This window comes from Symphodus melops (genome assembly GCF_947650265.1).
Source record: "Symphodus melops genome assembly, chromosome: 13".
Classification (NCBI taxonomy): Eukaryota; Metazoa; Chordata; class Actinopteri; order Labriformes; family Labridae; genus Symphodus; species Symphodus melops.
The window spans coordinates 18,934,778-18,957,261 of record NC_136703.1 but is presented as its reverse complement, the minus strand read 5'-3'; the positions used below and the strand labels follow the sequence as shown (position 1 = coordinate 18,957,261).

At 39.5% G+C, this 22,484-nt stretch overlaps 2 protein-coding genes across 6 annotated transcripts; both read left to right on the top strand.

The window, feature by feature from the left end:
- Positions 1-202: 202 nt before the first annotated feature.
- Positions 203-11,627, top strand: tp53inp2b (tumor protein p53 inducible nuclear protein 2b). Of its 4 annotated transcripts, none has more exons than XM_079358998.1 (4): positions 203-2,523; positions 6,352-6,733; positions 7,459-8,026; positions 8,122-11,627. In XM_079358998.1, the coding sequence occupies exons 2-4, from the start codon at positions 6,610-6,612 to the stop codon at positions 8,384-8,386; spliced, it is 957 nt and encodes a 318-aa protein (XP_079215124.1). In that variant the 5' UTR covers positions 203-2,523; positions 6,352-6,609; the 3' UTR covers positions 8,387-11,627. The 4 variants fall into 4 exon arrangements, with proteins under 4 accessions (XP_079215124.1, XP_079215123.1, XP_079215122.1 ...); XM_079358997.1 differs by having other exon boundaries at positions 207-2,519; positions 8,119-11,627; XM_079358996.1 differs by having other exon boundaries at positions 207-2,523; positions 8,119-11,627.
- A 699-nt stretch (positions 11,628-12,326) lies between these two features.
- ggt7 (gamma-glutamyltransferase 7) lies at positions 12,327-22,185 on the top strand. Of its 2 annotated transcripts, none has more exons than XM_079358989.1 (16): positions 12,327-12,585; positions 13,414-14,011; positions 14,705-14,931; positions 15,100-15,251; positions 15,353-15,470; positions 15,579-15,646; positions 17,295-17,368; positions 17,518-17,711; positions 17,865-17,952; positions 18,988-19,115; positions 19,216-19,304; positions 19,409-19,561; positions 19,653-19,767; positions 19,883-20,020; positions 20,162-20,261; positions 20,680-22,185. In XM_079358989.1, exons 2-16 carry the CDS (start codon positions 13,792-13,794, stop codon positions 20,850-20,852), a joined length of 2,037 nt encoding a protein of 678 aa, XP_079215115.1. In that variant the 5' UTR covers positions 12,327-12,585; positions 13,414-13,791; the 3' UTR covers positions 20,853-22,185. The 2 variants fall into 2 exon arrangements, with proteins under 2 accessions (XP_079215115.1, XP_079215114.1); XM_079358988.1 differs by lacking the exon at positions 12,327-12,585 and adding an exon at positions 12,911-12,994.
- Positions 22,186-22,484: the final 299 nt, after the last annotated feature.

The window sequence follows — 22,484 nt, the reverse complement described above, 5'->3', positions numbered from 1 at the left end:
TATATTTTTCTCTCTGTGTTTCGAAGCTTGGATAAGTCTTAAAAGGTTGTGAGCGCAATCACAAGTTCACATTAAGGCTAATTATTACACATACCTCCCAAAGCATCATGTTACTCATAATTAAGTGGAAATACAAGGACAGGACACAACAAGTTTCACTAATGCTCCTGTCTTCTTATGATTAGTTTAAGGCACAAACTGTTGTTGTTAAATGTGTTACCAGGATATTAATATTTCTGACAAAGTGTATGTGTGTTTGTTGTGTGCATGTGTGTAAGTTGCCTAGCACCTGGTAACTGTATAGGCTGAAACCTTATCATCCAGTCTTTAGAAAGCTCCTGCTGTGCGATCATCTCTCACTGTTCAGGTAAAAACATGACAGCCTAGAGAGAGAAACATGTCGCTGAGGAGTCTGTATGAAGACAAACATCTCACTAGCCTTAAGGTGTGGTTCATTTGTTTGCAATTTGCATTCAAGGCGTCCATCCAAAAAGCCAGTTCTGATTACGCATAAAAACATGCACACGTATACGTGAGAAGCACATTCCTGACAGCAAACACTGCCTATTCAAGTTTTCTGCTGAATGTTGCTGCTTGCTGTACAAATATACTGCAGCACTAAAAGTTATGTATAACTTTACAGTACACAGTACAGTATACTGTAATGTTGTATGAAGCACACAGTACTTTAGTTACTTTACTTTATTTTACTTTTGTTGAGAGGGGTGTGTATTACATTATCTGTAAAACGTATTACATCATCTGTAAAATGTGTGTATTCTCAGCAACTAGCCAAGTACTGTTCTTTTTGAATGGAGGAACGAAGCAAAAAGCAAAGTGCACACAAACATAAAGTAGTCACGTGTGATATAATGAAGACATTTTGAATTAAGCCTTATAAAACAGTATTCTAAAAGGAGATGCGTAAGGCTCACAAACCAAGTGTAACTAGCATCACAGTTTACCAGTTACAGTCAGGAATACAGTCACGACAAATAGATTTCTTAGTTTCAGAGATTATTGTCAAATAGTATGGATTTCACAATGATGGCTCCTAGTGGGCTAAATTAGTGTAATCAAGGAGGATTGTTATCAGAGGAACCCAAAAGCTTCATAAAGTACAGGGTGAAGCTTCATAAAGTACAGGGTAAAGTGACCTCCATGTGACCCAACCAGTTTTGTGAAGACTGAAAATTACCGGTTACATGCCCGATATTGCAAAAAATGATTTTCCGTGTTTGACAAAAGTGACACTAAAGAACAATGCACTTCACTCAAACACAACCAGGATGATCTCCAACATAAATAACCCAGGCTTCCATAACACACACACACACATAAACACAGTTAGATCAACAGTATCTGTTTATTCTGCAGTAATAAAAGGCAGTTTCTTGTCAAAGCTTGAGTGTAAAGTGTGGCCACCAGGGGCTTTCAAAACCACTCCACAGCTCATTGGTTACACAAATGCTGCATTCTGAAAAACACCTCTGATTGGTTGGTACACAATGAGTGGCACGTGGAGGTCCTGCCCAACAAGGCGGAGTAAAAACATGGATGTTGAGGGGGAGGGGGAAATGATGTATTTACAAATTAAATTTAAAGTCACAGCACTAGTATCAAAGGATAAGTAAACTTAACTGTTTTCTCAATAATAAATTAAACGTGTATATATGACAGGATATTTCTTAGAGCAGATGCAGTATTTAAATGGTGTACACCGTGACAGAGACAATCCAATTCAATTTCAAAATAAAATGTTCATATGATAAAGTTTCTATACAACAATGATGATAAATACACTCACCCTACGGCCCAGATTAGGTTATATCTAGGAAGTGATGTAACAGTTTATCTAATCTAATCTGAAAATGAAGTTGTCAATTGAATCACTTTGCTATTAGCAGAACCTCATCTTTTATAGAAAAAATATATATATACTGTATATATACACACACAGACTCGGAATCAGTTTACCATCCCCCAGCTATGACCTAAAACATGAGAGATGGTGAAAGCACAAGCTGATCAGGGATCAGTCCCTCAGCAACCTCCATCTGTGTGCAGGTTGACAGCTCCTCTCGCCTCCCAGCCCCCACCCTGTTACCTAGAGAGGCCCGGCTTGTTGCTTGTGTAATATTCTGATTGGCTGATGTGCTTGAAGTGGGCGGGGAAATGGGCGGGGCCGAGTGTATTGTGATCTCACAATCAGCTGTTTTGTACGTTCTACATTCTGATCCGAGGATCAGCTGGAGGCAGCAATAAACAGAAGGAAAAAATCTGCAGCGGAAAATATACAGGAAAGGAGGAAAACAGCTGCAGATGTTATGATCTAAGAAAAAAAAACATCAGTGTAACATTTTTACACGAAGATCTTCTTCTAAGAAGAAAGCCTTTTATTTTTATATTATGGTGTTTTAACTACCTCTCCTGAAGACTATCTAAAGCTGTGCTTTAAGAAATTTTGTCGTTTCTATTGTATGTGAGATCTCGTTTACAACTTGAAAAACATTGCAAAGGCAGGTAAGTAATTCTGTTCTTTTTAATCTCTTGCTTGTTGTGTTTTGTCTTAAGGCTATGTGCTATTAAAAGGTAGGCTATCGAGCTACACTTGTCTCTGCCAATGTCTCTACTAGAAAATATCACATATCAGCCTTTATTTCAAACATGCTGAATGATGTCCTTGTCTTCATAGCGGACTCATTTATTAGGGTTGGCTATCCTTGACTGCTATGTGATATAATTCGTGAGGACCTACTATTAGGTCAGCAAAGATCTAAAAGCAGCAACCCAAGCCAAGCGGCTAAATTGGGTCGATTCGACGTCCTATATCCTGAAAAATGACGCCAGTGTGCATATTATCTCTCAGGATGCCAGCAGCCGTTTTTTTTTTGTAAATTGCACCAAATACTGATGTGGAGTCTAGTCGATGGCGGATGTTGATGTTTTTTTCTTGGAGGCGGATTTTGAAGTCTGCAAGGTTTTGTTAAAAAAAAAAAAGCCACTCATGTTATTTCAATGAAATATCCCTTTTAGTTGTATTCTTGCAAACCTGATCCAGTCGATGACTTTCGTGCAGTGTCACTGAGCCACAACTGTCATTGCTTTGACCCCTCAGCTGTAGGGCTTAGAGCCTACAGATATAGCCTAATTCATGTCTTACCTGGGTACCCTGCAGAAATAGTCCTGTCTTTTCTCTCACAGTCGGCAGTCTAAGGCCGAGGAAGAGGTTTGATTTATAGATTACCCTATAAAGGTGTCTCTGTGGATTTCAAACGGAAACATTGTTGCTATGAGCGTTTTATTTTTTTATATAGGCTACATTTTTTTTTACTATAACAGTCGACAATATCCAGCACTCAGACACAGGTTATTATAGCAGAATAGAATTTTTAATGACGAACCGTAAACAGTCATAACACTTCACAGTTTCCCTTCGATTGCAATTGAGCACTATTTTTTTCCTCCGGTCGCCAAACAGAGCCTCTCTTCTCTGTAAGCGACCGTGACGTAAACGAACGTCTTGTTGCGTCTTGTTTTCATTTCCCGGCGCTCCGCCCATCAGGCGAGCCCCCTCCCACTTTTTAAAGAGACAAACCTGAAAATGAAAAAGGTCAAACAAATGTGCCTTTATGCCTTTCAAGCATTATTATTTCAATAATTTAATACAACACAAATTATAACTTCACATTGCGTTTTGAGACCATTTTTTAAACAGCCAACAGAACTGCTTAGATTTTGATTTGTTAAAATTCAACATGTCTTTTTAAATTAACTAGTGTCTCAGGGTGGCTGCTTTAAAGCCATTCTAAGAATAGAGAATAATGGCTTATCCTTTAAAATGTTTAGCCTATATAAACATATAGCCTATTCAAAAGATAGTTTTGTAAACAGCTGACATCAACAGATCCCAAAGTTTACTTCAACTAGGCTAGAAAGAGCTTTTGAACTGTATGTTCATTTCAAGATAAAGTTAAATGAAACAGAAAAACAAGTGGAAAAGGTTAATAGTTTTAAAGGAAAAACAGGCACGACTTAAGAAACCATTAATCCAGTTATACAGTTTAACTTCCAATGACATTTATCAGTCTTAATGGGTGATAGTTGTAAGATAATGTCTAAACATATCTTAAGGTCTCCACTAATATAGAAGCCATATCAGTGGTGACTACTGTGCATGTGTTGTCAGTATCATTAGCTATAATTACACTAAGATAGCATGGGTGAGTTTGTACAGTCACCAAACTGATAAAATTGCTTTAACTGGAGGTTGTTTTCTGTAGTCCCTATTTAGCTTGTGTGTTTTGTAAATACATGCTGCACCTTATGCAAAGCAGCCCTCCAGCCCTGCTACCAAAAGTTTATCTTTATCCACAGCCTCCTGACTTAAATTTCAATTTGTTCAGGAATGCATCAAAACAATTTTGGTGCCGAGCATTGACTACATGACTCCGTTCAGACTCAGGTTATTGTTGTTTTGGATTGTCTCTGCAAGTTCTGAGAACAGGCCTTTTTATATATTAATTATTTGGATATGTTTTAATCATGATATAGTGTGTGAGAATAAGATCATACTCCCTAAGTAATGCAGTTTGAACATTTTAGAAAGCAGAAGACTAAAGAAACGATTTGCTGCTTTTCTCAAATCTTATAACCACTTTCTCCTCAGGTTTTATTTGTCCCTCACTTATTCCAATAAATGCACCAGTTCACAGTATCTATATCTGTTAAATGATTGTTATTCCAGCTGACATAAGGCTGTGCAGATAAACATAGGATGTTTCTTTCCTTTCTTGTAATAGCCATAGCAATTGTCCAAATAAGGACATAAAGTTACAGCTTCCCATCAGGCATCCTTGCACATCTCCTTTCATGTCTCTTTGCTCTGTATACAAGTCTCACCTTTTAATCCGTGCACCCTCATTATTATTAACCTCTGTCATTTCTTGTTAGCTGGGGAAATAGTTGAATGTCAGCAGTAAATATTGGGTTTTCATAATAGTTTAAAAACAGACCTGGCAGGATGTCAAACAGATATGTGTACTGAAATAAATTATGTTTGAAATAGTAATCGCTTGTACCATAAAACATGCATCAGTACAAACAAATGATTTACAATGTACAGGATGGAAGCCTGCAATTCAAAAGACAGCTTAAATGTGCCAGAAAAGTTTGTTCTGCTCTCACATGGTTGCAGTAAAAGTCAGCATTTGAACATGGAGGGTTTGTCTTCTAAGCAATGGATGGTCGAACATCTGTTCAACATTACATCATCATGTTCACATTAAGGTCAGGCACTTGTCCTTTTCTGTTGCACCATTAGTAACGTCTCTGTACTTGTGCATTTTTCACATATACGCTGTCACTTTGGTGGAATTTGTGAATTAAATCAAACTCTTCTCTAACAGTGGTGTTTTCGTCATAGGTCATTTATCATGTTAAACTTTTATGTTTTGTTTGGGTTCTATCTCAGTACTTCCAATTTGTATTCTCTTCAGTTAAATTTAAGCTTTGTATTACTTCTTAAGTCCTGTGTATAGCTTTTAAAGCTTAAAAACTATTATAAATATTGTACATCAAAGATGGGTCAATTTACTATCAAGGTTAACCACAGTGACAAAGCTAAGATTTTCACCCACAATACCTTTAAGGTTCGTCTCCTTTTTCTTATTTACTGGCACAAAAATGTGCAGGTTACAGCTATAATCTATATTTCACTCAGGAGTTGACAGAAACCAATAAAGGATTAAAGGGGAGAAATGTTGTCGTTTTTTTAGATAGTCAGTGAAAAGATATGAAAGATGATGCATACAGCAACTATATGCAATCACTTATTACAATGTTTTATTATGTCATGGGTCTGTTTCAAAGGTTGTTGTAATGCCACCAAATGGTCAAAAAGGCAGTCAGTGAAAAAAATGTCTATTTCTACTGGGGATTTCGACTTTTGGAAACTAAATGTTAGCTGTAAAGACACATTGCCTCTATGCACAACATCAGAGCTGTTTTTACATTTTGAAAAGAACTGTGAAATGTGTTGATTTAAGCATAAACGTTTCAATTTGTTAAAGATTAGTATAAATGTTTCAATACAGATAGAAAAATCCAGTCCAAAAGATAGATCTTGCACGTGGCCTTAAATAACTCTTACCACAGGTCTTAGCACATACATTGTGTGCTCTTACTACACAAATTGCCAACTTCTTGTGCTAATCTCATGCACTCTGACAGAAACACAGGAAATTTACCCAATGACAAACTTTTCCTTATTTGTTTTTATTTTTTAAAGAAATGTTTTTATGTCTTATAACATTTTACCAATACATCTTCTTTCCTATTCTCTCTTTCCAGGCCTTTGCTTCAAACCAAGTGAAACCTTACATTTGCACTGCTGAAGCCTCTCAACACCTGTTTGTCAAAACCAAGATCCAGCAAGGGCTTCAAGTTCAGACAAAAAAAAAAAAAAAAAATCAGTGACAGAATTGCATAAAGCAGCAGCAGCGATTAGTAAAAACACAAAAAGAAATCATAAAGGCAGCTATAGCTTCTTCTTTTTTGAGGACGAAAAAAAAGCACCCAGGTCATCAACACTTGACAATACAAGCAGTCATGTTCCAGCGTCTGAGCAACCTGTTGTTTGGCGAAGTGGAGGAGGTGGCAGCTGAGCTGAAGGGACCGAACCCATGTGTGACGGAGGCAGATGAGGAGGGATGGATGCTTGTCAACCTGCCTGGTGAGTCTCAACACAGTGAATGCAGTGGTGGGTGGGATTGGTGGATGTTTGATAGAAAAGCCACTCTAAGCTGGGAAAAAAATCTAAATGTCTGTTTTATGATTAAAGACCTACAGTACTTAGCTATGGAATATTTCTTTGTTCCATCTTGCATGTGAATAACACAGCTAACATCAGAAGTGTAGAAGTATCAAACGGGATGATGGGGTGAGGTGAAGAATCAGTCTGGAAGTGCCGCAACTTCACTCACCCGTATGGCCCCCCCCCCCCCTAAAAAGCGTGGTGTCTTTCAGATGATGGAAAAATACATACACCCCCTTTCCCCTTTGTGTATGATGTCACTCATGACAAAGGCAACTATTGAGTATTTAAATATGATTTGCTGCCCGTACAGTAGTCATTCTATCATCAAGAGCAACATAAAAGTAGTTCTTAGCAGAGTAAAAGCATTATGTCACTGACATAATCACAACCTTAGAGGGTCAACACAACTAATGATGTGGCTCTTATGTTTTGTGTTTCCTTACCCCCTCTTCTTCCCCTCCTTCAATAAATTTAAAACACCCCTACATTCCCCACACTGGTATGTGTGCGCGTGCGTATGTGTTCCCCCAAAACTTGCCCACTTCCTCCCGCATGGCTGTTTTTGAAAAATCATTTTCGAATCTCCTTGTCCTCTTGACCATGTGTCCTTATTGGCTGTTCCATTGCCGCCATGCGCTCAGACGAATCTGAATGCATGATGCAGGCAGAGGAAGGGACAGGAGCCCCACTAATTGCACAATCATGCCCGGAAAGTAACCAATCAAAAAATTCAGACGAACATACAAGGACTGAATACCCCGTCCCTGTTCCAAATGTGCCTCACAAGCGCCGTAGGACACACAAAGGTCGGGCAGAAGGTGCAGTAGCATCATCAGACGCCCTTTTTTGTCAAAACGCAAGCCTGTCAAATGTGGGTACCACTACATCCGTGACCCCGCCGAGACGGGCCAGACTGTCCACACCGTCCTCCACCCCGTCAGTGTCCTCTGGAAGTGAGGGTAGGGGCAGTGGGGGTAGCAGTAGGTCAGGCCCAGAGAGAGGCTGCATGGATGAGAGTTGGTTTGTCACCCCTCCCCCCTGTTTCACTGCAGAGGGAGCCACAGCAGAGGCTAGCCCGATGGAGGACCTGCTCATTGAGCACCCCAGCATGTCTGTGTACGTTTCCTCCAACAACCTTTCCATGGTTTCCAACGGCAACCTGTCTATGGTGGGAGAGGAGAGCATCGTGAGCCTGGCGAGCAGCGTTAGGTGAGAAATGTCGCACCATTTGTGCTCGTTACACCTGACCCGCCTCTCTTAATTTAGCCTCTATTATAACACACTCCTATTTTTCCTTGCAGCAGAGTGGCTGAACCAGCTGCAGTCCCCGCCACCCACGGCAGTATGCCTACAAGGGTCACCCGTGGAGCTGCAGCCCAGGCTGGAGCACTTGCCAAGGTCACCCAAGTGGCGAGGGTCCAGCGTAGCAAAGCCCGCATCGAGCGGCGCCATCTCGGCCGCAACCGCATCCACCGCCAAAACCTCACCAGGGAGCAGGTCCCCCGCAACGCAGCCCTCAGCAGAAACTCCTTCCTTCACCAGCCCAGCAAGCGCAACTTCTGCCACTAAAACCCCCTGCAACCAGGGGGCATTGTTTACTCTGAGGGCATTAGTAGTGCATAGTCAACTCCAAGACACATAAGATTTAATGTATCCACCCACTGCATATTCACTTTACATTGTGTAAAATGATGCTCAAAAACCACATACCAGTAGCTCTTTTTTTTTTTGGTCCACAAAAGGACTTTTAAGACCCATTGTGTTGAATTAAACAACGCCCTCTGAGTAGAACTGCTTTGACATTTATCATGCTTGTTGTCCATTGCAGAATCAAAACAACCGAAAATATCTTGAAGATATTTTAACAGGTTTGACTTAGTAACATATTATCTGAAAAAAACAACAAAAAACTTTAGCTTTTTTGATTTTTCCTCCTACCTTGGTAGAATATTCTTTTATTTATTTCATTATTCCTTCAGGCATGTTTTAATTCAAACGTATAACCCCTAAAATTCTCTTTAATTTTGAGATAATAGTTTGAGGTATTTAATAAAGAAGTACTTTGCATTTTTTTTCTGGTGGAAGAAATGCAAGACAGAGACATTATGCCTTGACGAGAAAACAACTCATCATGTTCATCTTCTTCGAAGCTTACTTACTTCACGGGCGACTATTGTTTTATTCAGTAAAGGTGGATGGAAATACCATGTGTGACGAGTGTGAGAGTCAAATCATTCAACATGTGTTTTTCTAACAGTCGAGGACACATGGGGCGACCTGGTATAGGAAACGTTATGTGGTGATATTTCTCTCAGCTCACATTGTAAAGTTTGGGAGCAAGTAGAAGATGGCGAGAGTATGAGCAAAGCAGACTAAAGAGTAATTGAATAATAATTTACGGCTAGATCGTTTTAAAAGGAATGGGATAAACATGAAATGGTTTCAGGAAAGTGTTTCGTAACCCTCTGAGCACATTTGAAAATGCCCTTGTTTTGCAGATTTCATTTCTGAATAAGGCTAACTCATCTAATATGAGGACAAGTGTTGGCCATATTAATGCATAGAAATCCAGATTAGTCGAAAAGATGCTGGGCTTGCCTTTGGGTTACAGGGAACGGCAGGTTTAAGAAAGTGCGTCGTGGTATTGGTGGCAACTCTTTATTTTGTTTTGTCAGATTGTTTTCTGCTCAGTTTGTCATACTATTATTTCAAGGTCTCTTGTCTGCATTAATTCCACCAAAGAAAGAAATCAAAGTATGTACCTGTTTGACAAATGCACACAAATAACAAATGACACAGCGTAATGATCATTAAAAAAGTGTGGTCTGTACTCTTAAGTAATGTGCCCGGCACACGACAGCCATTTTCATCCAAAAATGTGCGCCGAGATCTTTTCTAATTTGAACACCAAAAAGAAAGTATGACCTTTTCATACATCAATCGCTCTCTGAAAAGCACTGACACCTGTTAGGACAGAAAGGACAAATGTCTCCTTAAAGCCTACCAACACCCATCTTCCCCCTACAGCACGTCGAAAAACTATCATCTTAACGCAGATGTGCTACCTCCACATGACTTTCTGTCCCATTTCACCGCAACATCTATCACTAGCAGTGTCCACGTAAAGATCTAGCTTACTGATATGTATTCAACAACAATAGTAAACAATGGTGCTGAAGTGTATACTAATGTTTGTAAATTTTATGAGACATGGATGTAAGTTTGCACTGTCATACTTTTTGTGAGTTCAAGTTTTAGCTGTGTGCTGTGTGCTTGTTTTTTTTTTTTTTTTTTTTGGTGTGATCATTTTTTTCTTTTTGTTTCGTTTCAAATTGTGTGTGAGAAGGTGTACTGACCCTTAGTGCTAGAACCTCCTCAAAAGACGAGTAATTCTAAAACCATTCACAACGCTCCAGTAGATGTCAAAGCCTCCCTCAGGACGAGAGTCCAAAACGTTGTGTCCTCCTGATATAGGACAAATAAGAACTATCTCTCTCTGTCTCTGGCTCACTTCTGTGCTCATTATCAAATCAATAGGGCTTTTCAGAGGGCAAAAGAGGCATCTCTGCTCCGACTTCAGTCTCATCACTTTTGAGATGCACTATAAAAAGAGCACTGGACTCAAAGTTGATGTGCCATGGGCAAACACTGCCCTCTATGGGGTCCGGGTAGCATAGCATCAGATGCATGGATGCTGCTTGTGATTCAATATAATGACATGGTTTTAAAATGAGTGAGGGGGGTGATGATGTGTGCAAAGTACAGGCTAAAAAAGGAGGTATTCATTTTGTATGCATTGGGAATGTCTTGTCTTTTTTTAAGACCATCTAAATTAGAAAGCTGTATGATTTCCTCTTGAATCACATAACACAATGATTTAATTTCTGCCAATAATTTGATCAATAATTCCTCTATTCAGCATCTGCCAGTATCTATTAATTTATGATGTGATTATCAGAATGTTTGTTTTCCGTTTAAAGATGACTTATGTATTCTGTTGATTCTACTGAAACACACGCGTGCGCACACAGGTTAAAAATTCATGACAGATCACAGATGAAGGTGTGTGTGCATCCATAATGTAGAATGCCCTCCAGATACACGTCATATTCCACTATAATAGTGTCCTGTTTTTTCTTCCTTATTTTTATGTCTACCTTTTTCTGCACTGTCTTTTAAAAAGGAAGTCTGTTCTTTGTTTTGTGTGATAATTGAATGGTGTGGTATATGACTGAACGTGACACAACAATAGGGAGAGGGAAAAGTCTAACTGATGTGGACAGGGAAAGGAAGAGGCAGGAGACAAATAAATAAATATATATATAAATATAAAATACAAAAACACATTTTAATGTTTCATTTAAGTAAACTAGAATATGCTTGTATTTTCCTGTATTGTTATTAGAACAGTTGTTCACCAATAGGATGTTTTAAATGAAAGGCGTTGAATGTCTGGCAATCGTTTATGTTTTTTGTGGTGCCCTGAAATGATGGCAGCTTTAAACACTCGGGGTTTCGCCCATGTTACATCTCAACTAGTACACCCCTCCTCCCATGCAAATGAAAAATATAGTCATGTAAATTTTGGTGTATCTGATATCTAAAGTATGGTGATTGTGCCTTTCACTACTTCTGCATGGTTTTTGTGATGTACTGATTTCTCCATCCCTAAAGGTGGCGGATGTCCACTGACAGGCAAGACCTATGCAAATATAAAAGGATGGGTTTTCCAGCATCCATTCAGAATATACAGGTACCCGCCAAAAAACAAACAAAAAACAACAACAACAGAAATAAATACTCAGGTTAACACCTGAATCTTGTGTCATTATTTCCACGGGGGTCAAAAGAAGGAAGTGGGATAAGATCATGTGACGAATTCAGGGTCATTTAGTCAAATTAAACAACTAGTGCTACAAAACAGAAATACAATAAATACAAGCAAGGGTGTATTATTAGTAAAATCTGATTAAAAAGTTTCAAGAGTTTAATTACTGATTGTGCAGGTATATAGACCCAACTAATAAACATAAATGTCATATAACTTACTTTAAACATCACATTTTAAAAACTGGTCAAAGTAATGATAAATAAAGGTACAGTATCCGATAAAGTACACAAAATGCAGTGGATTAAAAATATGCCTTCTGTGATTGTTGCAGATGTTAGTAATGTAGGAGGAAGAGTATGCAATTCAACCGCAAGCCAAAAGGTGTGACAGGTGTGGCAATGTTGGCTCTTTGGCTAAAAATGGGTGGGGTGATTTTAAACTCAACTAGGATTTAAAAGGAGATTATGGAATAAGAAGAAGAGAAAAAAAAAGGTTCAAATAACATGTTAGAAAAGTCAAAAAGGCAGTAGCCCACCCTTTGAATCTCATCTGATGTAAACAAGGCAAATTTAAAAGGAAAAAGGCAAGCTCATTTTGAAGCCTTTGTACTGTGTGCTGAAACATTCTGAGTGTCCTAAAGTGAAACTGATCTGGATTATTGTTACGCTATTAACTTAACCTTTAAGGGTCCTCTACCTGCTACTTTTAATAGGTGGAGCAACAAGTTCAAAAAGAGGTTAGGGGAAGAACCAATGTGTGTAATTGGAGCTTGCATTCTGCAGACTTGCCATAACCTGCTCATCCACTTCCCTACACATCGAGAGGAGCGTTTGCGTCCATGGGAAATTGACCATTTTTTGTCAAAGTCGTTAAACTGAATTGGAAGCGGCTTAATGCACCTCTGCTAAAAACAAGGATTTTGTCATCAACAGCGGAGGTAAGATTTAGTGCATTTTTATAGGCCCAACCATATGGGCTCAACACCATTTATTGAAGTTAGTCTTATATTGGTGCTTCGACGAAAACACAGCCGTAGGAACACACGAAAGCAACACTTATTTTAAGAAAATTGACAATGATCCACTGGGTCTTGGTTTCGATGTTTGTCAAAAACAAAAACTTAAATCCCAGTTGATTTGAATGACTGTGACAAGTCTTACCGGTTATTCCGACCTGTAACGTGAAGCTAACTTCCCTCTCTGCCGTGCAGCGTCGTGATTGTCGGAGCTCTTGTCGTCTTGGTGACGGAAAGCTGCCGGTGCCATGTTTAAAGATCCTCAAAATAACACCGTCTGAGATTGTTTTTTTTATATAAAAATTTTTTAAACACGCATACCTAGACAACGGTAAGTCACATGAGGAACGCATTGAGCTTTTTGTGTGGCCGTAGGTTTACACAGAATGACAAGGAAAATGCTAGCTTGTGACATCACACGATATTCTTCTTCGGGGTTAAATCCGCGTTCTTGTTTTTTGTTTTTTAATTAACACTAATACTGTAAACATAAGCCGTTAGGATGGTAATGTCGTTTAATTTCCTGTAGTCTACACAGACAAATATTCACATGTTGTTGCATGTAGATATTTGTCGACGAGTTTGTGTCGTCACGCTCATGCTCAGTAAATATGGAGAATAAACATGAAAGCTTCATAAATGTTTTGGCAATATCTAAAGACATTATGATGATATATAGGCTACCCAAATGATATGTGTCACTCCAAACTCACTGACCTGCATGTTTTTTTTTATTTATTTCACATGCAGGTGGCAATCTACATGACTGGAAACATGCATCATCATCATCATCACAGCTACACACACACCTGTCCTAGCCTGTGATGTTAATTTAACACGAAAATGCAGTCATAATGTCTTGTGGTTATTTATGTCGTGCAGTGGAATGAAAAAAAACAACAACAGGAGAATTTGTATATAATGGTGCATTGAAGATCTAATCAAGTGGATGCAATTCATCAACACTACAGAAACACTAGTTGTCCACAAATACACAGGTATGATTTTTTCATCTTTATAAATACACGATTGACCCAGACAAGAAGCAGCTGTGATTGGACTCAAAGGTATCTTGGCTTAAATCCCTCATACCTTAACGATAAATACTGCAAGATTAACACAGCAGCCATGCACAGCCCTGCTCCTGATATAGTGGCAGGTTACCCGAGTGGATGCCTGGCAGATAAGGATGCAAATCCAGAGACAACCTTGGGAAGTGCCTACTCTCCAGTGGACTACATGAGCATCACAAGCTTCCCGCGGCTGCCAGAGGATGACATGCAGTCTGGGGAAAACACCCTTAAATCACGCAAAGAGGATGATAATGCCCTGAGTGAGCATGACACTGGTGAGTCAGCCAGAACAGACTCAGTGACAACACATGCAACCTTCAGAAGAGAAGAAGGTTTAGTGTTTATAGGTTTCTGTATACATGCACAGAGCAGTCAAATCTCCCAAAGTGCTGTTTTCACTGTTTATTGTTTCACATTATCTCTAAAAGTTGGATTCAAGCATTGGTTGATGCTATGGAAATTTAGCATTACCAGACTATATTTGATTTATGATTTTTAGCTAGATCCAGAAAAGTTTGCGTTTTTTATTTTAAATTACCGTAATCTGTAATCAATAACAATTTTATATTTAAAGGTGCTTTTCAAAGCATTCATTGACACCTTACAAAGCCGAGATACAAACAACAAATTACAATTGATGAAATTAATATTAAAAAGACAAATGTACTCGGTTTATATCATTATGTATAGTATCAATGAGACAGGATGGAGGACGATCAAACTAAATATGGCAGTTTAAAAAGATGTGTTTTGAGATGGGATATTCAGAGCGTCTGAAGGCTCTGGACCCCATGGTGGACAGGCAGGCAGGATAGTCACATTAGTTGTTTTTCACTTTGTTAATGTTCATAAATAAAGGCAGAATTCCCAACTGTCCTCCAGTAGTTTCTAAAAGGACACTTATTTTATGGAGTGGGGGGAAAAATCCTCACCTGGTTAATGGAATTTTTTTTGTTGTGTTAATCAAGACCCAGACTTGTTCCTGAAGTCAGCTCGACTCCAGCGCCTCCCCTCATCAGCTTCGGAATTGGCTAGCAATGATATGGCGTCCTTGCGGGAGACCACCAAAGACCCCTTTGTAGAAGACTGTGCCTGCCAGCGAGATGGACTAACGGTCATCATCACAGCTTGTCTCACTTTTGCCACTGGAATCACAGTCGCTCTCATCATGCAGATTTACTTTGGAGACCCACAGGTAAGGGTTACATGGCCATGACATCTACAGTTGGCCTTATAACCGTTTTACTTTAGTGTTACTTTCTCCTGGAATAAGTTTAGGCGATTATTGGATTTTAAATAATTTAGCATGATCCTCTTAGTGCCCCCTTCGACCTTCCAGCTATGTTCTCCTGTTTCCTTCAAGGTCTTTAACCAAGGAGCAGTAGTAACAGATGTGGCGCAGTGTACATCTCTTGGCTTTAAAGTTCTCGGGAAACAGGGCTCCAGTGTTGATGCCGCCGTCACCGCTGCCCTCTGCTTAGGAATTGTCCACCCTCACACTTCTGGTATTGGAGGGTGAGTGATAGACACATAAATCTCTTCTTAGCAGGATTACCACTAAAGCTCTTTGACTTGGGTGAATATGAAGCCAGCTTTGTGCTCCGTTAATGTTACAGCGGTGGAGTTATGTTGGTGCATGACATCCGTAAAAACGAGACAAGGATCATTGACTTCAGAGAGACGGCGCCGTCTGCCATACAAGAGCAGATGCTGCAGAGGAACCTCGATGTTAATGTAAGTTATTTTCTTTGTTTGTGACTTCCTAATAAAAAAGATCAGAGGAAAGTCTTGACATTGTTTCTATTAATTTTGTGTTCACCCTTTTACTGCTTTTCATTGAAGCCGGGCTTGCTTGTGGGGGTACCAGGAATGCTTAGTGGGCTGCATCAGGCTCACCAGCTCTATGGCAGGTATGGAAACTTTTTTAGATTCCTCTTCGTCAATACCATGTCAAAAATAGCCGTCGTTTGTGTTTCTGGATTTTCAACATTCCTTCCTTCATTGTCCAGTGCATTTCAATTCAGACCTTTATTGTCCTTGAAGGGAAATGTTCTTTACAGCAGTGAACAAAAACACAACAAATAAAAAAGACATAGGACAGTGCAGCCCAACATAACTGGCGAGACTTGGCTTTTCTCTCAATTGATCTGTTCCAGATATCTGACAGGGAAAGGGTGAAACCCCTTCAGCAATTCAAATGTAAAAAAAAAAAAGGCTAAAAGGCAAAATATCGATTCTTGGCAGCCCTGAGAGGATATGTTATCGCCACACAAAATATTAAGATACAATGCTATACAATCCCCCCCCAGCATATTTAAAAAAACATTCTCTGATTTCTCTGACCTTTTGCCCTAACTGCCTGGGGCCTGTATGTTTAAAAGTCCATCATCAACTTCACCAACCCAGCATCAAGCTTAAAATTGGAAAGCAGTTCAAATGCTTTCATGTGTACACTGATGTCGCACCTTAGATCCAGTAAAAATCCCAGAAAATACTAAATCATGAGAGAGGCAGGATCATCAAACTCTGCAACGAGTTGTTACACTGAAGACATTTAGACAACCGACCAATAAAGACAAACCACTGCTGCTAGTTGCAACTTGTTCAGCGCCATTCACTCTCCTGCGAGTTGTATTGTTTTGTGCCATGGCTCTTATAGTGGAAACACAATTCGTTTTAGGATAAGAATATCAAAATCTTGTTTTTCTGTTGGTTCTGATAAGGTCTGCATTTATCTTTGCATGCAAAGCGAAGGGGTGATTCCATGAAAGAATCAGCAGCTGTGCTTCAAAGGGAATATGTTATTTTTAAGCCTTTGTGTTGGACTGCAATTACTCTGATGTGTAATTACCACGATCCTGACGTCTCAGCTGTTGAGAGGTGGATGTAACTGAACAAACTAAAGGCGGACATACACTGTGTGAGGTTTTTTTTTTTATCGTTTTGAATATCCCAGACTCAAACTGCACCAGTAAATCGCATGTGAAAAATTTAAAAACCCCAAAGTGTGTGATTTATGTGTGCACTGTGCGGTTCGATGCTCAGCTGCAACCTGATTGCTCACGCTATGAGAGTGAAATAAACACGTCGGGTCCCCAAATCCGGAAGAGGACTGGAGAGATGCTCACAAAGGAATGAATCCAAACAGGTGCCAGTCCAAATCGGATCTTGATCCGGCACAAATTGAGCATCTCTTTGTTCTGTACGTGGTAATTTTTACATTTTTCACGCATGCGCTTGGAGGGGAAATATCAAAATCGGTTTGATTTTCAGGTGACCAGCCGATTGCTGGACGGGAGGGCTTTATCTGTGCATGTTTCCCGCTGTATACTGCACGACTCACGACAAGGCTGAAATTTGGTGCGACTACAAAAATTCTCACACGATTCAGAAATCGACACAAAAAAAAATCGCACAGTGTTTGCCCGGCGTAACATGCTTTATCCATGTAAGGGTAATGCACAGATATTTTAGGGTAGTGTTTTTTCACACTAATCTCAAGGTATGTATTTGTAGTTTAAAACCAAGACAATCTATCGTGACTTTTGGATTCCCTAGGATATCTTGGAAGGATGTCGTTACCATGGCAGCAGATGTGGCCAGAAATGGATTTAATGTTACTCATGACCTTGGTAAGTATAATGTTAAGACGTGAAAATCACTGGGTTTGGTCACTATCACAAATAAAACAACAACACTGTTTTTGCACAGCCTCAGTGTTGAACCTGAGCCACACTTTGAGATTAGGTGAGATCTTTCTTTTTCTTTCCCCTCTCTGTAGCTGAAGCTCTGGATAAAGCGAAGGATCAAAACATGTCAGATGCATTTCAGGACTTGTTTCTTCCAAACGGCCAGGCTCCCCTCTCTGGGCTTTTCTCTAAACGCCTCGATTTAGCAGCCATCTTGGATGCTGTCGCTGCCAAGGGGATATCTGAGTTCTACAGTGGAAATCTGACACAGGAAATGATGGCAGCAGTAAGTTATTGATGTGATTTATGTTTTTTAGTTTTTACCCATGTCTACTTATGGGTGTATAGGTAGTCACAAATCAAACTTGGTTATGCACTTTTTTGTATTATACCGAGATATTAACTCATACTACTTCATCTCCTTGTGCATTTGGAATAGGTTCAAGCTAGAGGTGGCGTGCTCACAGAGGACGACTTTGGAAACTACAGCACAATGTTACAGCAGCCAGCAGAAGTCATCTATCAAGGTGAACACCTGGATTAATTACATTAGATCTCTACGACGTAGTATCCATGAAACTCATTTGATCTGAAACAAAGATGATACCTGTTCTTTTGGGCCGTGTCTACATTAACTTTGTTGCTGCTTCCACCTACATGAAGCTGACCAATGAAGTCAAACGAACCATTCAACCAAATATACTATCAAGCTTGCCTCCGCCTCATTGAATTCATTTTAAATGAGACTATTCAGGAAGAAAAACAATAGGAGGCTTTATAACTGACCTTTCATGCCTCCTTTTTGACTCCTCAAACTAACAGTATACTGGACTGTGTTCTGCATAGATCTCTCTTTCTGGCAAATATAAATATTGGCCCTGTATCCCTATCCCACTATTTAAACTCCACATGCTCCTTTAGCTTCTCTTTTTGTTCAAAGTGAAGAAGGCAATGCCGCTGTTTATGTATGGGATCATGCAGAGTGAGCGACTTGGTGATTGTGGACTGGGGAGGAACCGCTGTTATCACGGATGGGGACGAATTCCTGAAAAGTTAGACAAAACCCCGTCGAGTCGTGTCAGGGTCCTTCTCACCCTGGTTCCTCCCATGACTACTTAAAAAGGACCTTAAATATTTGAAATGCTGATTTGTGAATATTTTCATTCATTTGAATGTGATATGTTTCATCCATTTAAAAAATCAGTCAGAGAGAATCCACAGAGCCGTGTCTATAGCTCATTTTATGAAGGCTTAACTAGTTTTTACTGACATTAAACTGAACATTTACACTGTTGTTGAAGTGATGGGAGATCTGTGTGATTCAGCACAGCGCCTTTTTTTTCTGCCTCATCCTTGCCTGTCAACATTTTCTTTTGCCATTAACCAGTCTTTAAACACCAAAATGGCCCGCTGCATCACCTGCTGTTTGAAGTCGGTGTTGAGACGTTTTTTTTTTATCACACAAATTATTCAGAACTTGTTTTCACTGATAGAATTCCACATAATAAAAATTATTATGACGTCAGCCATAAGATATGTTGGTGTTTTTTGTTTTTTTGAAGGACACCATGTGATGACGGCCCCAGCTCCACATGCAGGCATTGGCTTGATCACTGCTCTCAACATCCTGGAAGGTTTCAACATTACCAGCCAGATGCCAAGGAACAGCACTCACCACTGGGTTGCAGAGGTACTAACTGTTTCACCACTATACAGCAAATGAGCACAATCAGCAAAGTGCAGGAACTCCTTTGTCTGTCAAACATTTTAAATCTGCATTCCTCTCCCAGGCCGTGAAGATAGCACTTGCCCTGGCTAGTGGGCTGGGAGACCCCGTGTATGACAAGTTTGTGTCTGAAATAGTCACAAAGATGCAGAGGTAGAGGTCCCTTCTCTAGCGATTTGAAATATAAGATGAATATTTGTCATAATTAATGGAAGAAATGATGAGATTTGAAACGTTTTGTTTTTCTCTCCTTCAAGTAAATCACAAGCGTACTCCTTCCACCAAATGATAAGCGACTCTCAGGCCTTCCCTGCTGACCATTATACTCCCTCTTTTGCCTTGGAGGAGGGTGCAACAGCTGCACAGGTCATGGTCATGGGCCCAGACGACCACATCGTGTCAGTCATGAGGTACCTTGTGCTGTTTTTAAACTTTAAATAATGCCATGGTACCACTGTGAAAGGCTAACTAAAACCAGTATCTTTTTTGTGGCTCTTTCAGCTCTCTAAACAAACCCTTTGGCAGTGGGATAGTGACTCCTTCAGGAATCCTCTTAAATAGCCAGATCCTGGACTTCTCTTGGCCCAATAAAACAAGAAGCTCACCACCTAACCCAGTAGTTGTGCATTTTGTGTTAAGTTAATTGATTGCGGCATGACTTGATTTCTCAGTTAAGGTATGTCTTTTAGCAGCTTCTCAGCTCTTGTGGTTTTTGTGTTCTGTTGCTGTAGCACAACAACCTGCAGCCTGGGAAGAGACCCATGTCCTTCCTGATGCCCACCGCAGTGAGGCCTGCCGTGGGGTTATGTGGCACATACTTAGCTGTTGGATCTTCCAATGGAGAAAAAGCTCTCAGTGCAATCACCCAGGTAGTTGAATGACTTCAAGAACTTTTGAAATGTATGTTGGATTACATTAATATCAGTCTAAAATGTCGGTTTGTCCCTGTCTAATTGTTCAGCGCTACATTGATGTTATAATTCCGTATTTCTTTCTCTGATCTGTCTCAGGTGCTTATGAATGTTCTGTCTTCACGTAAAAATATGAGTGACAGCTTAACATTTGGTAGACTCCACCCGCAGCTGCAGCCCAACATCCTTCTGGTGGACTGTAAGTCACTATCAATCCATCAATAGTGTTCAGTGATTAATCTAAATATATGAGTTCATACAAAATCTAGCATCCACACTTATCTGTTGTGATTTGAACAGTTGAGGCACATAGAAACTTAAAGCTTCCTCATGCTGCTTGGTCCTGATTCTGGGAACACAAACCTGTCCCTCGGTACCCAAGGGGGCTGGATCCCTCATATTTTGGCAGAATACCATTTCATTGCTTTACATATAACTAGTAGGACTTTGAAATCTATCCTTCGACTCACAGGAATCCAGTGTAGAGCTCTGAGGTCTGGTGTAATGTAAACACCAACCTTAACATTTAGTTTGTCAATATTTCCCAGAGTCTATTCTTCTTTACTAACTTCAGATCCACTTCCTTTTTTCCCACACTTTCGCTCTCTGTACTGCAGCTGAGTTTTCAGAGGAAGACGTGGAGCCGCTGCAGGCCAAAGGTCACAAGGTTGAGAGGGTGGAAGTTCTCTCCTTGGTGGAAGGCACTCGCAGAACGAATGACCTCATCATTGGGGTGAAGGACCCCAGAAGTGCTGATGCCTCTGCACTTATTATGTCCAACGTCCCCTAGTGTATGGCTTGTTCTCTCAACACTTGACAAATTGAATGTGGTAAGAGTAACACTGTAGGGTCCATGGTTAGAGAAGGAATAAGAAACTGGCACAGTTATACACTAAATATAAGATAGCATGGAAGTTCAACATTTTAGCTGTTGCTGCACTTGTTGTCTGAGATGACCTTGTCGAGATTTGAGATGGATCCTAGACAGTTAAATTGTTCAGTCACGCAAACCTGCAAAGGATCATCATCTCTCATCCTGATGCTAGCATGCCCTCTCCCACAGCCTCAAGCAACATCCAATGGCCATGTAGATAGTGTTAATGTCCTATATTAAAGGGAGAAGGCCATAGAGATGTAATGAGTGTTAATGGATTTATGTCTGATGGATTCCAGTTCCACTTACAGAGTACAAAAAATATGCAGTATAAAGGTTTCAAGTGTATTTGTCTGAAGTAGGAAAGAGAAAAAGGGAAAGTGTAATGGCTTTTTAAGTTATTTTCACAGCGGTGAGTGACAGGTGTTTTTTTTTTACCTGTGATGTGCGAAGCAGGAACTAAATACTTTCACTCCAAACTTGGGATCAAATGTATTCAATGAACAAATGAACAATGAAGTTTCCAAAATGCATGGTCTTGGGTCCATCTTTTTGGAAATGATGAAGGTAATTCAACTAAACATGAGAGAAAGCATTGCACCTTAACTTAACTTCAAAAACGCATCTAAACCGTGTACCCTCCTGTTCTCCTATTTAGATGTTGTTTGGTACAGCTTCTGAAGTTTTAACTGTTGCAAATGATCAAAGGCTTCTTAGGACCATGTTTAGACTAAAACATAATCATACAGGAATAGAGAACGATTTTCAAATCTCTTTTAATTTATTTAAGGAAGAGTTGTTGGTTGTTATTTATTATATATGGTAGATTAAGTGTATTTTTTTTTAATGTATTTGTTCTCATTTAAAGCTTGTGGTTTACTTTTTAAATTGACCAGCAATTCTTGTTTGTACATGGGTAATGCTCAGATTCTTTTAATTTCATCTTTTTTTTTTTTTCTTTGGATGAAAAAGTTTGTAATTTTTGAACCATCAGCTTCAAAGATTGCATCCAAAAGTGATTCATTTAAGGATGACCAGTAGGGTCTACTCAATCATGTTCTGACCCTCTATTGTTGGCAGTAGTGCAATAAGACTGTTGATGCTTGTTCCTTGTACTGCAGAGTACCAGCCTTTAGGCACCGATTTGCACACTTTTTTTTTTGTTCTTAATAAAAGGTGGATTTGTATCTGCTATATTTTGTTTCACTTAAATAAAATGCAGGAATTAAAATGATTGCATAAATCCTAACATTGTTGAAAGTTTGTCTGTTGTTCATAAATGTGCATTTGCTGTATCTGAGCTGCTGTAGATATAATAAGAGCGCTTTGTCCATTCAGATACTTGGATAACACAATGGATTATTGTGCTGTTGTATTTTACTATTTTCAAAAGGCTTGTTTATAACGTATGAGTAATTGAACACTTATGTTGTGTGATTAAAGAGTCAAATAACCATACAAAACAACTTTGTATTCCTTTAGGAAAACTTAAAACTATGTATAACATGATTTCATTATTTGAAGAAAAGACTGGACTTGCAAGGGGCT

Coding starts and splice junctions, on each gene's coding strand:
- tp53inp2b (XM_079358997.1), top strand. CDS start 6,610: ATGTTCCAGCGTCTGAGCAACCTGTTGTTTGGCGAAGTGGAGGAGGTG. Junction 6,734..7,458: donor GATGCTTGTCAACCTGCCTG/GTGAGTCTCAAC, acceptor CCATGCGCTCAG/ACGAATCTGAATGCATGATG. Junction 8,027..8,118: donor AGCCTGGCGAGCAGCGTTAG/GTGAGAAATGTC, acceptor TTTTCCTTGCAG/CAGAGTGGCTGAACCAGCTG.
- ggt7 (XM_079358989.1), top strand. CDS start 13,792: ATGCACAGCCCTGCTCCTGATATAGTGGCAGGTTACCCGAGTGGATGC. Junction 19,305..19,408: donor ATAGTCACAAAGATGCAGAG/GTAGAGGTCCCT, acceptor CTCTCCTTCAAG/TAAATCACAAGCGTACTCCT. Junction 20,021..20,161: donor CTCTCAGTGCAATCACCCAG/GTAGTTGAATGA, acceptor GATCTGTCTCAG/GTGCTTATGAATGTTCTGTC.